Source organism: Toxoplasma gondii, chromosome VIIb (genome assembly GCF_000006565.2).
Source record: "Toxoplasma gondii ME49 chromosome VIIb, whole genome shotgun sequence".
In the NCBI taxonomy this organism is placed as follows: Eukaryota; Apicomplexa; class Conoidasida; order Eucoccidiorida; family Sarcocystidae; genus Toxoplasma; species Toxoplasma gondii.
The window spans coordinates 2,716,702-2,734,872 of NC_031475.1; the positions used below are offsets into that span (position 1 = coordinate 2,716,702).

Genomic DNA, 18,171 nt, shown 5'->3' on the forward strand with positions numbered 1-18,171 from the left:
GCCTGCACTGGCCAGTTTTTGATCTTTCACTGACTGTATATGAGCTGAAGAGTTTTTTTTCGCCGATATATGAGCTTGTTCGCCCTCTGTCAATTCTCTAGCCGCAGTACCCGGTTTCTGTTGTGAGAACGTGTGATTCTCGTCAAGCCGACCGTTGTCCGGATAGGTTTTTCCAGCAATATCGGAACAGTTACGAGTTTTATCACTGTCTGCTGTCACTGCGCTCAATGGAGCTGCCCCAGACGCATAATCCGCTTTCCTTCTCAAATCCTGATCCTCTTCCAAATTCCTCAGTACCACCAGTTGCATGACTGGAAACAACTGCCATGACTTGCCTGATCTAGTCCACATTTCTCCCTCCAATGCTACCCACACCTGGTGAAGCGGGTGTTTTATCCTCAGCAGACGCCATGATTTGATTGTTTGGTCTCTGCCAGCCGTGCCGAGTATAGTCTCCCGATTTTGCCCCCCTTCAGAGCTAGGATGTGCAGTTGCATGATGCTCTCCTTTGCTCTCCTTCAATTTGCCCCCATACCAATCCCGTTCTTGTTTCACGACTCCATCCCCTGCAGTGACCTTCCCCATTTTGGAATCGTGATAATGCGTCGCATTTTCGTGATACGGATTGCTTTGACACCCAACCAAGTGTCCGCTTGAATAGGCGTTGTCCTCGAGATAGTCCCTAGTCAACTTGGTGTCCTCATGTCTCATTCGAGCCGCCGATAGTTCCTGCACGGTAGCTACTATACATTCGGATCCTTCAGGAGGCGCTTTCTTCTGTTCCTGAAGGACCGCCACCTCTGCGACTGGCCACGATTTCCGATAATCCTTACATTTAGTCTCCAATATATTGACCTCATTTGCAGCGACTGATTCTCCGTGGCGATGTGTCTTCGGATCTCCCGAGCCGTTACAGCTTCTCTCATCGCCACGAATGCCACCGCATGTCTGCTCCTCTGCTGCCTTCGATTGTAGTCTTTGCAAATACATGTCGTAGACACATTCCACGACGCAGTGCCTCGAGGTGCGTGTCCTGCAATGGGTGCCTACCCTCACAGGAACCTGGGTCTCCAAACATATCCACTGCCGCTGAACGCGTCTATTGGCTCTCAACCGTATCCAAGTGGAGTCTCGCTTGCCATGGTTTTCTTTCGCAGTCTCTTTATCGATAGGCGGAGAATTCTGGGCGCCAATTGTATACTCGCCTGGTGATAAACCCCCATGCTGTGATCTATCTTTTTCAGTGCAAACGAATGATTCACGAGATTTAGAGGAAATTTTGGAAAGAGGCGCCCGTTCTTCTCGAAATTCTGCTGGATGAAAGGGGAGTGAATGTTCGTCTGGAAGTACCTGCTTGACCAGCTCCTTCATAATCCCGCTAGAGAAGAAAAAATTTGCACCTTTGCAGAGATACAACAACCGCCGACAGACTGACCCCAATCAAGTACTGCGCAGCGCAAATCACGCGAACTTTATGGAGTATACAACAGTTGAGTACAGCGCTATTTGAAGACGTCACCCAAGGAAGGAGGCTTAGGACCTGTCCAGGTTTCCAGCCCTTATCCGTCCGTAGGAGGACACGTCAATCACATACTTCTGGTTGTATTTCAAGTTCTAGGTCAGATACGCGCGAAATGCTGACTGGTCTGACTGAGACCCGGTTCAAGTGTGTTTATGACCCAGTACGCGGAGCATTATCCTTATGGCCAAAGCTTTCTGAGATACTCATGACCTACCCTCTTCGCTAGTTGCCACCAGTCGAGCAAAATCTGTGACCGCACAGCGGAGACTCGAGTTTTGAGAACAAAACAATGGGCGCAGGGCCGTGACCAGCGGGATGAGTTCTCCGGATTCTTGTAAGCGCGCCCTCACAGCACTGTGTGTAGCGAACTGGGTCAGCACAGCGACGCATCTCCTTATTAAAGACAGGTTCTCGAGATGTACAACGCGGAGGAGAGCAGCTACGATGCCTGGCAAGGAAGAAAAGAGATTGTATATTTTCGGAACTACGGCATGAACAATCTGTATGTTAGCGCGCAGGATGAGGGAGATTGATCTAGAAAGATGCGAGCCTACCAGACGGCATGCTTAGCCAAGTTTAGCTTTGTGGCCACTGAAAACGAAATAGACTCCGTCCTGTAGAGGTGAGGGTCCGGAAGGTGGCACATGGTTGCTCAATTTCAAAATATTTACTTCTTCACAACAGTAAGTTAGTCTCTATCTGACTCAGTCCGTAGCTACTGGCAACAGCTTGATGGCCCTACCCACATGAGGAAGGACGTGTTCCTGGCTAACGGAAACAATCAGCGGAAAGTGGGTGTCAATCACACCACATCTTGTGAGATTCAGGAAAAAGCGCAGTATTCCTTGCTTGTGTTACGACTCTCTGCTGTGCATGTAGGGCACTAAGAAGACAAAGTGGCCCGGCCTCTTGTGATGCCTCAACCCAAGGAATGAGCTCCGAAAAATACAAAAGAGCGGTGTTGCGTTGCCGCTCCTCGGACATAAAGGACGTTGGCCTTGCTGAGTGGCGTAAGCAGCAACGCGCACAGCGTACAAATGCATAGCTGCCCTGTCAGGGATTTCTGTTTTACATCCGGCTGCCCTCATATTTGCTGCGTTGTGAGCGCGAGGTGCGCTTCCTAGCTCACTGGGACTTCTATATACTGCGTCGTGTGTGCTTGCTGTTAAGGTTGTGAAACGAGCTCTTCAGTTTCATAAAGTCTTTCCACACAGTCTGAGCTATGATTCACCTTTTTCCCAAATACCATCGGCCTTGGTACGCGAAGAAGGATCCCCCACTGAACCTCACGTCAATAAAAGCGACAGAGACAAAGAGGGCTAATCGACGGTTCAGTTTACAATTACATTGTTGCTGATTGTCCGTCCTCCGTCTCTCACCTGATTCGTGTGCTGCGATGCAATTTCGAGGCACCCGGAACAGGACGCGTAACTGTTCTAGAACATTCGCTCTCAGTACGTCATTGTCTGTGTCGAGTTGACGAGCGAGACCGCCGTAAAACATCTGTCCAAATGAGTTTTCAACTGTTGTACGAGGGCGCGGCGCTACCTCAAGATTCACGACCCCCAGACGGGGTATCGTCGAGTTAAACATCTTGCATTTACGCGGTTACGTGAACAGTTTCCAGTTTCCCCCAAAACACAACGATTTATGCCGGTGTTAACCTGTGATAGGATACTGATTATGAACCCAGTTACGAGATACAGACAGCCAAGTTCTGTATGAGTGCTGTTCAGCACCATCTCAATGGATTGCTGAAGACAGCGATCGGAAACAATTTCAGATCATCGTTAGGAGTTCCGCTTTCAAGGAGTCACAGACACGTGCGACTCAGCGAATCGGGTGGCCGATTGCGCCTCTCACAACAGCCGTCCACTTTCTGGCGATGCAGAAGGAAAAGATAGCGAACTTGTGTGTGCCTGAGCCAAACATCCGTTAGTATTTGGGTTGCCAACATTTACAGCCCAGCCCCACGAGAAAAGCCCCACAAGTGTGTAAATAAAGATTAGGGTATGGGGTTTCCCAAGTGAGTTTTCTGTGTATTGTCCTTCCTGTTTACCTCCATTGACTGCAGGTGTTTCTCCAACTCTCACTGGGAGGCGGTGTTTAAAAAAATTAAATAGTACGCCGTCGCACCGGCAAAAGTTTGTCTCCGACTGACAACACCGTGCAACTGAAATAGAATTGTTTTACTTCGGTAAATCTGCAACAACAGCAGGTACAACATTGCATGTTAGCCGGTGACCGTGTAAGCACCCCAGGTAATCTTCAGCTGTGTCGAAGAGCTTTGCCTATCTGACTACAGACGGATGCCCCACTCAGCTTGCGCGACGATCTGGCAGCAGAGGTCCTCTGGCACTGTTAACGCATGGGTGCTTCGGCAAGCTCCTGCACGTTTCCCGACCGCGAGTACCGAACAGTGTTGAATGCCAAGTATTAAAAGACGACAACAGAAACCCCCGCTTCCCGTTTTCAGTGTCATCCACAATGGGAAATGACATGGTAGCATTTGATTCAGACAAGAGAGTTCGTTTTATTGTTTCACATCACAGCATACGCTTGCAGAGTTTTTTATCCATGGTGGCGAGTTTCCACATACCGTATGTTTCGCTACTCAATACGCTGTAGCTCCAGTCGGAGCTACAACATGGCACGCGAGCAGGCCTGTTTTTTAGACACATACACCAAATACTTGCCGCCCGGTCGCCTGCAGTTCATCATGCTAACGATGAATCGACGCCAGGCCACCATACTGTCGGATCTCCTCGTGATTCGCTGAAGCAACAAGAAATCAGTGAAAATTTCGGCGCTTGTCCACTCATTGAGACAATCATGACTGACACCTTCAGCATATGTTTCACCCTAGTTTACCAGCCTCAATGCCGTCAGTGTGCCCATTATTGGACGGTTAACTGGCCAGTTCGTGGGGAACTGCGCTCAGTGACAGTGGTTCCTGGAAGTCTTATTAAATGGATATCATCAACCATTGTTGGAGCGCGAGCGGCTTCTGTGTCACCACGGCACGAGTCCGCAATGCAACTCGTCAGTCGACGTTGACGTCCAGGACTCAAACGTTAACATGGCCACGTCATGGCCAACAAACAGCAGGCTCCATGCCGGGTGCTACTATGGTTTCTAGAACATTTTTTTAGTTTCTTAGAGGGTCAATAAAGCTCCACTGTAGTAGTGAATTGCCAATCAACGCTGATCACCCTCTTTTTCACGCTCATCGGCATCACGAACGGCTACAGGAAAACATGAACGATCCTGAGACTTTGGTCCTACATTAACCGCCTGCAACTGGTGTCGAATACAGAAATACGTGGTTCTCCACGTGCCCTGTCTGAAACCACCGCAGACGTCTGCAACAAAACCCTTCCCACTATTTTAGAAAAGCGTTGACGACCTGATCTCACTAGATTTGTAGCGTCGTCATTTAGCATCATTTACCGGCAGATCGAGAGTGCGACTATCATGTTGGAGCTGCATTGTTCGTTAGTCTCGGCTTCTGTCGTCCAGCGAAAACGCGCCGGAAAATCATCCCGTTTAGCAACCTAGACACTCAGATCGTGGTGGTGCGAAATAAACTGTGAAGCACGCCGGCAGCATCAGCGGCTTCCGCGGCTTCCCGCGATGCTCAACTTGGACTGTCTGGTTAGCAGGGAACCGCACAATTGTCATGGTACACCCCAAATGTGGATCTTCGCAGCATATGGCTCCGCAATGTGCATCGCAGGCCTACGCCAGAATTCCTTGCTTGCCCAGCGGTGGTGCGTTTCCTGTAGAAAACCGTTCGGGTCGGCAGACGTACTACCTGCCTCTTGCCGTGCAGCTAGCTTTCAGGTTCTTAGGGTGTTGAGTCCCATTTGCCAAAAAGCTGCTGTACCCCTGCGAGCTCGACGAAGGCCACAGCCAAAGCGCGGAAGTGCGGGCCATGAAGTACACTCCTTCACAGCGACAGCTTCTTCCGGCAGCAGCTCACCACGAGAAACTAGACTCAAGTTGATCATTTTGTTCGATTTCTATCGTTGCCTCCCTTAGCTTGTCCCCCCAAGATTCAGGCTTCTTTGTGGAGGAGGCGGTTGCTCTTTTGAACAGCTAGGGCACGGTTATCCCACTTTCATTCATGTGCCTTCCCAAATTGATCACGGCAGCGTCCTGTAGCGAAGCATCTCCTGTTACCATTCAAACAACGGACTGAATGCTGCACAGTAACGCGTTGTGCAGTCTGTCGTCTGATGTTTTCCGCTCTTGTTACTCCCCAACGATCAGCTGAAAGCGCTGGTCAATTTTCCCTGGTGGTGGGCACGCAGAGGACGAATTGGTTTCAGTTTTGGGATTCCCGCCATGAATGGATGGCGACTACCACTGCTGACCCTACTGGGGCAGGCAGCCGTCATTAGCGTCGCTGCTGTGACGTCAAGTTCTGTTCACCAAGGTACGATGTTTGAAGGAAGATGACATAAAATATCGTGTGCCGCGAAATGTTAGGGTAAGATAAGATGCGGCGTGTAGTTTCCAACCGTACTTACGAGCCTCCTTCAAATTGCTCCCTGCCTACTCTCGTGCCGAGAGGACCTACCGTGTCGTTCGTTTCACAACGGATTTTGCTATACTGCTGCATCATGACAACAATTCAGCAAAAAGTAACCTACGACGATTCTTTTTTCACTTGAGTATGGTGTCATGAAACGTGCAGCGCATGAGGTGACGGGACTTGGACAAGCATGCAAATTGAAGAACGTCGATGCTGTTGTTGTTCTTGATAGCTCGATGAGTGTTGGTGCGGAGCACTGGCAGGAACTGTTGAAGCTGACAAAGCAATTTGGTGACACGCTGGACTCCAGTGCCGGCCACAGTCGATTGGGTCTAGTGAGCTACAGCGATTCTGTCACCGTCCTCAGAAAACTACAAAAAATACCTTCTGGTACGGCTCAGTTCGAGAAGGAGCTAGGAGCAGCGTCGTTCATGAATGGCAACACATTCACTCCAAAAGCCCTCGACTCTGCATACGAACTCTTCAAAGAGACTATACATGAAGACTCAGAAGGTGCCGAGGACCAAGAAAAAAGGCGTCTCTTGTTACTGGCGACGGATGGCTGTGCCGATATTTATGGCAAGGAATACGGGAGCTTGGAACACCACTATCGTGCCGCTGTTGGAAACCTAGATAAAGTTCCTCATTTGCACACACTGGTACTAGGTATAGGAAAGCAAGTATGTGTCGAAGAGCTTCGCTACATCGCCGGCTGTGACCCACGAAGCCTGGATGCTCCCTGCCCGTCTCTCCTTCTGACATCATGGGATTCTCTGCAAAAGGATCTGAGACGTCTCGACAAAGACGTGTGCGAAGAAATAACGATGGAAGAGAAAGAAGACCAGGAAATGCCACCAGTAGTGCCGGAAACACCTGAGATCTCTACCACAACTTGCCACAAAGGTAGAGTGGATGCAGTAGCGGTTCTTGATGGATCGGGAAGTATCAGCAGGGCGGACTGGAAGAAGACCCGGGATATCGCGAAATTATTTTCTGGCGCCTTAAACATTGCTGAGGATCAGAGTCACGTGAGTGTGGTGCGTTTTTCCACGACTGCAAGAGCAGACTGGTCTCTGGTACAGCCGGTCTCATGGACAGAAAAACAACTAACTAATCGCATTTCGCGGTTGCCTCAACCGTACGGAGGTACGAATACACCAGCAGCTCTAGAAGAAGCGTACAAAATATTTGTCACGTCCATGAACAACCGAGATGAACACGACTCAGAACACGTTCATCGTGTTTTGCTCCTTGCCACCGATGGCTGCGTAAATCAGTGGGACCGGTTTAAGTTTCGGACGCCAGAGGCGCACTTGCATGATGTCTTGGAACGGATGTCCAGTCTTAAAAACTTGCACATCAAAGTCCTCGGAATTGGCAAAAGCATATGTCACTCAGAGATACGGCTCATTGCGGGCTGCGACCCTAAAGGGACGGAGTCTTGTCGAAACGCGAAGTATACGGACTTCAATTCCGTGTTGGACGAACTTCCAGAATACCTGGAAGAAATATGTGAGGAGGTAGAGCATGGAGTCTTGCCCCCTGTAAGTAGCCCCGAAGATGTGACGATTCCATCAGAAGAGCCGGAAGGTGGTCCTCCAGCTGAAGAGGAAGAGGGTGGCCTCCAACCACCCACGGAAGGAGCGGGTGAAGAGGAAGGGTTTCCTCCAACGGAGGGGCTACCAGGCGAGCAGCCTCCCGTGCCCGAGGAGCCAGGCGAGGAGACACCCGGTGCTGGTCCACTGCCAGAGGAGCATCCGCCAACAGAGGCGCATCCGCCAACTGAAGAGGAAGGGGGTCAGTTCGAGCCTTCCACAGAAGGAGAATGTGAACGGGAAGAAGACACTCCGGAAACGCAGCCACCGACCACCGAGGAGCCAGGCGAGGAGGCACCCGGTGCTGGTCCACTGCCAGAGGAGCATCCGCCAATTGAGGAGCTTCCTCCCACTGAAGAGGAAGGCGGCGAGCTCGAACCACCCACGGAAGGAGCGGGTGAAGAGGAAGGGTTTCCGCCAACGGAGGGGCTACCAGGCGAGCAGCCTCCCGTGCCCGAGGAGCCAGGCGAGGAGGCACCCGGTGCTGGTCCACTGCCAGAGGAGCATCCGCCAATTGAGGAGCTTCCTCCCACTGAAGAGGAAGGCGGCGAGCTCGAACCACCCACGGAAGGAGCGGGTGAAGAGGAAGGGTTTCCGCCAACGGAGGGGCTACCAGGCGAGCAGCCTCCCATGCCCGAGGAGCCAGGCGAGGAGGCACCCGGTGCTGGTCCACTGCCAGAGGAGCATCCGCCAATTGAGGAGCTTCCTCCCACTGAAGAGGAAGGCGGCGAGCTCGAACCACCCACGGAAGGAGCGGGTGAAGAGGAAGGGTTTCCGCCAACAGAGGGGCTACCAGGCGAGCAGCCTCCCGTGCCCGAGGAGCCAGGCGAGGAGGCACCCGGTGCTGGTCCACTGCCAGAGGAGCATCCGCCAATTGAGGAGCTTCCTCCCACTGAAGAGGGAGGCGGCGAGCTCGAACCACCCACGGAAGGAGCGGGTGAAGAGGAAGGGTTTCCGCCAACAGAGGGGCTACCAGGCGAGCAGCCTCCCGTACCCGAGGAGCCAGGCGAGGAGGCACCCGGTGCTGGTCCACTGCCAGAGGAGCATCCGCCAATTGAGGAGCTTCCTCCCACTGAAGAGGAAGGCGGCGAGCTCGAACCACCCACGGAAGGAGCGGGTGAAGAGGAAGGGTTTCCGCCAACGGAGGGGCTACCAGGCGAGCAGCCTCCCGTGCCCGAGGAGCCAGGCGAGGAGGCACCCGGTGCTGGTCCACTGCCAGAGGAGCATCCGCCAATTGAGGAGCTTCCTCCCACTGAAGAGGAAGGCGGCGAGCTCGAACCACCCACGGAAGGAGCGGGTGAAGAGGAAGGGTTTCCGCCAACAGAGGGGCTACCAGGCGAGCAGCCTCCCATGCCCGAGGAGCCAGGCGAGGAGGCACCCGGTGCTGGTCCACTGCCAGAGGAGCAGCCTCCGCCGTCTGAAGAGGGAGGGTTCATGCCGCCGTCGGCTGGCGGAGCGCAGGAAACGACACCCTTGCCTCCTGCAGAAGAAAGCACTCCTTCAGAGACTGAACCGTTTCCGGAGATCCCGGAGGAGCTGCCGGAAGCTGCTGAGAAGGAAGAGGAAGGTGGCGCGCCCATCGCTGCAATCGCCGGAGGTAGGAGAACCGTCGTATCGTTTACCCGAGTTTGTCACACAGCTCTCCTGCTCCGATATCAGTGTTCTGACAAAAGATCAAGACTCGCAATGCTACATTATAAGGCGGTCGACTGACTGTAGCGATATTGGTTTTCCAAACATTTCTTGATTTTCTCCGGATTATTCCCTTCTGTAGGCGTCTAAGCTGTGCACGTTGCTTCAGTCGGGAAGACTGAGTTCCATCATGTCATCACTTCCGCATGGAAGACAAACAGAATGATTCCCCTGCATCTCATTCGATTTAGCGCACCGCGACAAAATCACGTGCCCACGAGGTCAACCAAAAATTGTGGTAAACCGTGTAAACCGTTTGCCATTTCTTGTGCCTGCAGGTATTATTGGAGGCGTGCTGCTGCTTGGAGCCGCTGGCGCAGGAGCGTATGCGTTGCTCGGAGGAGGGTAAGGCCACGTGTTATCGGGTTCCAGTTGCCTGTCGTGCTGGCCATAACGATGGTGATTCATGCTGAAAAAAAGACGTGCACTCATTGCTCGTAGCAATTTAGCTCCTTGACGACACCAAGCCGTTTCGGCTGGATACGCATTGCTGGCAACTACACTTAGGAGAACATCTCTCCTTTCCTTGTGGTGATGGTACCATGGTCGTGATACGCTGCCGTCGACGTCATCTATTCAATATTATGAGCAAACACCCTTAGGGTTCCTTGCGTCATTCAAATTCGCTGTAGAAGTGGACACACATGTGTCGGATACACGTATCAAAAACCACAACGTAGGTCGATATTCACCAAATGTCACTAAACCTGGGCGTCCTCTGTTCCAGCATGTTCAGCATCAACATACAGCATGCAAAATGATGTTCACTGTCCTTTCGATTGTTTTCAGCGGAGCGGCGGCGGCGGCAGGGTCTGCTGATGCCGGCGAGGCAGTCACTCAAGGCGAAGGAGCTGAAGAAGCTGAGGACCGAGAAGTTGGCATCGATATAGACGAAGATATGTTCGCTGTCGACGAGATGTAAACTAGTGTTTTTCTGCAAACGCACCCTTTTGTTTTAACGGGAAAAATTGGATGTGTCTTAAGCTGGCCAGTGGATTTGCGCAAAACGCTGGTGCTTTTCAAATCACGAAGCGTGCGACGGGCCGTACTTGCATCTCAAAATCCAACCATGCGGGCAGTGGGGCGTGGGCGTAGCGCCCAATTTAAAAGAGGACGCGGGGCAACACGGATTTTGGTGGGTGCTGTCTAATTTCGAGGCCTGTTGGCAAAGATAGCGCTAAAAACAAACGGTTGAGCTCATCGTTGTTCCTTTCATGCCCGGGCGATTTCGAACTACTCTGTACGAGCGAACGTTACAGCTACATGTTCAGTACTCCGCAGCGTTAAGGAGGTTGTTCAGTCACCGCTTGTCACTCTACGGCCAAACGGCACACACGCGCAAATGAGGATGTGACAGAGACGAACAACGCTGTGTGACTGTTTCAAGCGTCAAAGCATCGAACCGCCTCCATCTGAACACTACTTATTCCACAATTATCGGAGCGGCAGTACCGCCAGTTTTCGCGGCGGTGACGGGGCCCCGTTACATATCCATCAACTTGTGAACAGAGACAACACTGCAGTCACAGCATGAGAAACTCCTCCACTCTCTCTGAAACTTGAATCTCCGCCGTTGCGTACGTCACGTGGACTAGACAAAAAACAAGTCCCATAGAATGTCGCGCTGTTTTTCAGAAAGTGAGCGGTAGTTCGAGGACACACGAGAAAACCCAATAGCCGCATGTGGACGCGAATGCGAATTTATCTCAGGAGGAAAAAATTCAATGGTGAGGGTCCTGATGAAGGGAACGCATAAGCTATGCGAAGGGCTCCTATGTACGGAAGTCGTTTCACATGAACTCAGACCTGGAAAAAAACACATACCTGAGTTTACATGACGTCTGTGGGAAGCTCATCTGTAACTCCATATTTACGACGGTACTCCAGTATATCATTACGAGCCTTCTGGAGTGTCTCCCGCGGCTCTAGATGATCCCCTGAGCTGATCAACTCCTCCAGAAATAGCAGCAAATCCATGATGTTCAGAACGGAAAATACCTTCGTTTTGTATGTCTCTTCCAGTTGTTCAGCAGCAGACAAATCCGCGTCTGAAAAGATAATGCCAGTGTTGGTAAATCACATGCATCATGATCTCGTGAAGCCTCCTCAGGGAAATCCTGACATTCTCAGATACTCCGAAACATGCGCGTTCTCTTGAATTCCCGGAGAAAACACGGTCACAAAGGACTGAACAGACGGGAGCCGAAGCGACAATCACAATGACCCAGAAAGCAATACAGCCCGCTGGTGGGTACGAATCAGCCGTCTGTCGTCACTCTATTTGAACAATTCTGGTGGTCTCTTTGACAGCTCTGCGCATAACCTGAAACTCATTGGCTGGAGAGCAGAGACCCAAAAAGCAATGGGTACGTAGCAGTACGTGCATGCAAACACACGGGCGTATGATGATTAGCGGAATAAAACCGCAACCAGATACATTTCGTGCATCCGGCAAACCAGCAAGAACATCCGTCAGAAGCATCTGTGTAAGCGTCGAAACTTGACCGCTGCTGAAAAATGCGTACCTTCGGAAACGCGTTCCTGTCGATCGAGTAAAACAAAAATGCCGGCAACCTCGACAGTATGCTGAAGCTCCTGCAGAAGCTTCATATTCCCGCGAATAGCAGTGCCAGAAGTCAAGACATCGTCCAGGAGTAAGACCCGCGCGGGCCTGTACTTGTCAGTGGTTCCTGGAATCTGTTTCGGTTCCAGCTGGTTCAGTGCTCCGACGAGAACGCCTTTCTCGCCATGGTCTTTAGCCTCTTTCCTGTCGTAGATGAAGGGTGCTGGCTGTGAGTACACCCGGTTCAAGGACATCGCTGTGCAAGCCACGATAGGAATTCCCTGTGTGCCGGAAAACAGCGACAAGCAGAAACATCAACAAGGACGTCCACGTGTCCTTGAAAACGTAAATAAACTTGACCACCGCACATCAAGGCGGCATGAAACAGCACGTCTCCCGGATATACCACTGGGAGCAAAACACGTTGCGCGATGATGCGCGCAGAAATCCATATACAACATGCGCCCCCATCGATTCTAAGGCACATGCATGTCGGTCGTGACGGCGCCTATCTATCTATTTATGAATATATATATATATATATATATATAGCTAGACTGATATATAGACAGACATAGACAGACTGATATAGGTAGATAGCCAGCTAGATAGATTTACAGTGCCGGATACATTTGTAGCTCTCCGTAGCTACACTGTACACGGATATCCGGCGGATAGAGACTGCTTGACATCCTAGCAACTATAGGTCGCAACCAAGATCATACCTTGTATGCGGGTCCAAAAAGGACGTCGTACTCTACGCCACTGCGAACGATTTCCGTGGCGTATGCTTTAGAAATCAGTTCCATGGCCTGTCCGTTGCCGAACATGCCGGCGTTGAAGAAGAAGGGGCTAGTACGGCCACTTTTTAGTTTGAATTCGCCGAACTTGAGCGCGCCATGGTTGTACGCAAGACGAAGCAGCGCCTTTTGCAGCTCGTCCAACTGACGCCCCTGATATTCGTCTGTTTCTCCAGGCGGGCCGGCCAGGACTTTTCTCAACGTGCGGGATCTGGAAACTGACAAGTTTCCGCTCGACATTGTGGCGTTTTGTCCACTGACTCCACAAAATTTCGCTGCAGTTCAAGTTAATTCTCGCGCGTCTGCGAGAGTCGACCTAAACACACACGAACCACATGCCCATAGAAACGAGCTGCACATACAGAAGGGCGTACATCTTGATGCATGGTGAGACAGCCGACGAGGTTGACACGCAAACACGAAACAACGGCTCTCTGTCCCACAAAATCAAGACGATAAAGTTTACCAGTGACACGCAGGAACTGCTCTTACAGTGAGCTGTTTTCTTCAAACAGTCCTCCAAGAAAATAACGGCAGCGCTGCCGAACGGAAAAGTCGCTGCACTCGGTACCGTAACGACTACTGCGGAGGCCGCCGAGCAACCCAGAAGATACGGAAACAAGAGACGTTTGCATAAACGAGAAAAACAATCGAAGCAAGATTAGAAGGACGGCGAGACAGACACAAAACAAGAAACCAGGGAGTCCACTATGGGAGCGACAGTAACGTGGGCCCGCGAGGCAGACAACACGAAGCTGAAGACACGGGAGAACCGGACGAAAAGACAAGGCATAATTACGACATATGAACGGATAGAGAGGCAGAAGAAAGGGTACAGAACGTGTGGGGAGGTCGGCGAGAAAGTGCAGGGAAGGGGGGGATAGAGAGACGAGTTAAGGGGCACACAGCCTACGAAGGAACAGGTCTCATAGCTTTTTATGCATTTCCTACATACCCGCCCCGTCAACCGTGGGTTCTGAAAGAGAGACCAGACTTCCTGCTCTTCAAAAAAGCGTGAATTTCGGGGAAAATCTCGCCTCGCATGATCTTTTGAATGGAACAACAAACGTGGCTGATGCCAGCTGCTAGAGAGTGGCAGACGCTTGAGTCGATGAAACGTCTCCTTGATTCGAACACCTAAGGGTGAACGAACCCTCGATAAGAAGTCCTCTCTACTCAATTTACAGATTCCTTCTGAGGGTAGAATCGCGGAGACTTCGACGCCGTTTCACGCGTTCCGGCAGAATCAAAGCATCGCTCGCTGGATGCTTGCCTCGATGTGACTTTTCCCATGCCGCGAACGGTTCCTACCTCACGTATGAGAAAAACAGAGGCGCAGCATCTATCGAGCATGCACCAGACAAAATTGCCTTTGTTCTTTTAGTTGCTGTCCATTCATCACTAGCGACGATCTTTGGTTGTTCTCAAGCGAAGCACACCAGCTCCGTGCTCCTTTCCCTTGCGTGTTCCAGCCTTGTCGCCTGTTCGTGTCTTCTTCCTGGCATGTTTCGCGATTCTTCACCCTGCCCTGGCATTGGCTGCAGCGTGAAAGGGTTATCTCCTGTTGGAAACACGACTTGAGAGCGTTTGCAGGTGATTCCTGAAGCGATACGTACTCTTCGCTCTCCTCGGATTCGTCGCTGTCCCTGCGGGAGACGAGAAGGTCGCAGCGCCTCGACTTCCTGTGTGGGGCAGACTGTGGCAAAAGAGAAACCGTCCCTTTACATTCATTTTTGCCTGTTGATGAACAGTTCTCAGCCTTCTTCAACGGGACGCAACCGAATTCAAGGATCCGACGAAAGCCTCGAACTCAGACCTGACTCGGCAGCTAGGATTTCCCCAGAAGCTACCCACTTTCTTCCACTCGCTTGAATAGCCAGCAGGTCCGCTTGCTTTACACCACTTTCCAGGCCTCTCAAAAAACGTCCATCATTTCGCTCAGAGCGAAAAGCCGTTTTCGAGGGTTCATTTACATGCCGTTCTCCAGCCAGCGTTGGGTGGTTCCCAGACCCGAGCTAATCCTGGTCACCTTCGCATCTTTTTCTCTGAGCCAACAAGCGGCCGGCAGGTAAAACCGTCTAATTTGTGTGTCTGTGCATGCTTGTCCCGGTTTTTTCCTGCGGCGCTCTAAAACTCTAGGTCAGCAGGCGGGCGCCCTTCATTGCCTATGCCCCTCTCCCTACTGGTACTCTGAAATGCTGAAACGGGCGGTCTTCGGGATCTCGCTTCCTCCGACCGAGCGGCGGCGCTCGAAGCTGGAACAACAGAAGGCGGGGAAGGCGGGACTGAAACCTTTGCGTAAGAAGCGTTTCCAGGGTCGGCAACGTCTTGAGGAGCGGGAGAGCGATGGGTCTTCTGAGGACGAGGAGTACTTGTCGCGAGGACAGTTTTCCGGAAAAGAGGAGCTTCCGTCGTCTTCAGACCGGGAAGAGGACTCGATTGAGGAGAGTGAAGAAGAGGCTCTCGATTCGAGGGCCAAGCTCGCCCTCATCAAGAAGGCGGCTGCTCTCTACGCCACAGATCCGCACTCGTTCTTTCAATCCATGAAACGCCACGATGCGGACCTGACGCAGTTTCAGAACGAGCAACGAAAGGGTAGCAGGGGAGAGAGCACGGCCAGTGGGAAGCGAGGACCTGCCGAAGGAAAACCAGCACGAGGGAGAAAGAACGAGCTCCAAAGCGAGAGAGACGATCACAGCGCCGCGGAGACTAGCATGTCTGACGACAGCGACGATGAGTTCGCTCTCTACGACGCTTCTTCGTCAGACGATCCCGATGGCCAAGACCCCGAGGAAGACCGCGAAGAAGAGTCACAGGAACAGAACTTCAGAGGTCACTTCCAGTGCAAACTATGTCCCAAGAAAATCTTCATTTTCGAGGCCGACCTTGAGCGACACCTCCAGTCCAAAGTAGGTTTGTACTTGTTGCCAAAACCCTAGCAGTCGCTCTGCCTGTATATAACAGGAACATTGTGTAAATCTTGCTACTCCTTTCCGTCTGTTAAACACTCGGTAAATGAAGCCGTCTGTGGGTATCGTAACTTCAGCTTGGTCGAAAGCAATATTAAGCCGAATACCATCCAAAACCCGATTTCTGTTTAGTGGGCACTGCGGAACGGCCTGCGATCTTGCCGTGCTATCAGCGGTCGGAACAACATACAACAAGCGCCACCTTTTGTGATCGCGGCGAGTCAAACCAGGAGCCACGTGTACATACAAGAGCGTTCGTTGTGAATGCGAATATATATATATATATATATATATCTGCATTTACATAGTGTATTCGGTGTAGTCCCGCATGTGTGTACAGAGACGTATTTACGGATGTTCAACTGATCTAAGGCTCCCAAGCAGACATCCCTACTCACATACATACAGGATTGCATATGTATATATATATATATATATATTATACATGTGTGCGTTGTCTCTCTACATATATTTGCACATATGCATTGCTTTTCGGGTGTGTGTGTGGATCTTGCAAATGTAGAAACATCTTCGGCGAGAAGCAGAGTGGGAGAAGGAACACGGCGTACCACAGGAACAGGAAGAAGAGTCTAAGGAGAGGGCGTCCGCGTCTTCGTCAACGAAGGAGAGAAGGAAGAAGGGAATCAAGTCGGTGGAGGAGAGCGATTCTGGCCCTTCTCCGTCATCGAGGAGAAGTCAGAAGAAAGGAAGTCGCTCTCAGGGAGATGAGTTCCCCACGCAAACCGAGGCGCCCAACGACGAGTCGCGAAGCAGAAAACACAAGAAAGCAGAAGGCCGAGACTCTCCGAAAGGCGAAGGCAGAGAGCAAGGTGAAGGTGTGACAAAGACCAGTCGCAGGAAGAAGAGACAGCGAAGGTACGGAGCCGTTTGGTGTAACACAGGATGCGCCAGTTGAAAGGGCCAGCGCCACACTAAGATACACGCATCAATGCATGCATGACTGTGTCGACATTGTTTTATCGATAGAGGGGATTGCGTAGATAAAGGTGTTAGCACATCTGGGAAACGAGAAGTACCTAGGTACTCTCTCTGTCGCTTTGACGAGGGCCTTTCTTGGCGCAAACGACGGAAAGATGCGGCTGATAGATTTGAATTTACACTCGTCGTCACGGGCGTTAAGGATGCCGCGCTGTAGCAGTTGACTTCGCTTCGATGGCGGGGCCCCTCCAAGAGTATTTGCTGATTTCTAAAAGATTGTCGAGACATGTCAAGTAAACAGAGACATTAGACTACGTAGGAGCATCGAAGATTGTTTTTCGGAGATTTGTTGCCGTACGTCTCAGTAAGAAAGGGAATCGCTCTTGAGTCAGAAGATCGCTTAGTGTACGACCATTTACACCGACTTTTGTCTCTGCGTTTTGCTACTTTCCCCCCGTTTACCATTTTGTTTGGTGTGCTCCTCTTCATTTATTTCCCTGTAACACGCCCTTCCAACTCGAGCGCAGATGACACTTTAGAGTAATTGGAACTGCGTCTCCCGTGTTTGGTTGAGTGACAACAGAAGTCCAAATATCAAGCATGAGATAAGAACGTCTGGAGACAGTTTGTTCCCTGTTCTCCGTCTCTGTGCAGAAGGACAGTTCCCGTCGATGAGGAGGAGATTCAGAAAAGGAAAGAGAAGTTTCAACGCAAGAAAGCGCGAAGACTGGCACGGAAGAACGGCCTTGCGGCGACCCCGGCGGCGGCGACCCCCCAATGAGAGCATGTCTGGAAACATGCTTTCCCGAGAAGAGACATCGTTCAAGTTTCTTCTGAAGAGAATGTAGCTGTGATATCTCCGCGGCCCAGAGAGAACATGTTTTTGGACGATAACTACTTTCAACCTGGGGTCGCAGCTTTCTCTAGTGAAACCGTTTCCCTTGTCAGAGGAAGCAATTCAGAGGAGAGTCAGATGGGAGGTGGAAACGTCATAATCTATGCACTATTTCTAAACACGTGTAGCTACGTTTCCATACACCTGCATGTCTATCCACTTTTTTCATATCTCTGGACTGGACGTTCTACTTTTTCTGGCACCGCACAGCCAACCGGCTTCCTGTGACGGGAAGTTATTCTTGGAGTGAATCAGCTAGGTACGCTTTCCCTTCAATAATCTGAAGCGAATGAAGAGACGTCTCAGTCTGATAGAAGCACTTTGCCTCAGAGTTACGTGGACAACCGAGAATTTCTGACGAACACACTCTCTGCCGGTCAAGAATTCTCCTCCTGTGTAGCGAGAGGCTACAAAAGGAAAATCCGATCCTTATAAAATGAGTCACTTCGCCAGCGTATCTCGAGAGAGGCTTTCTTGATACGCTCCTCCATTTTCATTCCTCTCAATTGCTGTGCATTTCAGTACCACGCAGCCGTCGCTGAAGTGGACTTGTCTCAATCGCGCATGACTTGTGTGCTAATGAGGAACATGAAACGGATCAAAGTGTCCACGAGCATGCAGTTCTGAGCTCCCGTTTATAAACACGCTGTCGCCTTTCC

At 51.2% G+C, this 18,171-nt stretch overlaps 3 protein-coding genes across 3 annotated transcripts; 2 read left to right on the plus strand and 1 right to left on the minus strand.

Annotated features, from left to right (window-relative positions):
• Positions 1-6,208: 6,208 nt before the first annotated feature.
• On the plus strand, positions 6,209-10,268 carry TGME49_259670 (von Willebrand factor type A domain-containing protein; the record flags this gene model as incomplete). Its single annotated transcript, XM_018781215.1, has 3 exons — positions 6,209-9,251; positions 9,625-9,691; positions 10,136-10,268. The coding sequence occupies 3 exons, from the start codon at positions 6,209-6,211 to the stop codon at positions 10,266-10,268; spliced, it is 3,243 nt and encodes a 1,080-aa protein (XP_018637050.1).
• A 478-nt stretch (positions 10,269-10,746) lies between these two features.
• TGME49_259660 (orotate phosphoribosyltransferase) lies at positions 10,747-13,905 on the minus strand. The gene is made up of 4 exons (XM_002365119.2): positions 13,665-13,905; positions 12,635-13,025; positions 11,872-12,190; positions 10,747-11,394 (listed from the first exon to the last, which is right to left on the minus strand). The coding sequence occupies exons 2-4, from the start codon at positions 12,947-12,949 to the stop codon at positions 11,177-11,179; spliced, it is 852 nt and encodes a 283-aa protein (XP_002365160.1). The 5' UTR covers positions 12,950-13,025; positions 13,665-13,905; the 3' UTR covers positions 10,747-11,176.
• A 999-nt stretch (positions 13,906-14,904) lies between these two features.
• TGME49_259650 (hypothetical protein) lies at positions 14,905-17,398 on the plus strand (the record flags this gene model as incomplete). Its single annotated transcript, XM_002365118.1, has 3 exons — positions 14,905-15,618; positions 16,202-16,554; positions 17,272-17,398. 3 exons carry the CDS (start codon positions 14,905-14,907, stop codon positions 17,396-17,398), a joined length of 1,194 nt encoding a protein of 397 aa, XP_002365159.1.
• Positions 17,399-18,171: the final 773 nt, after the last annotated feature.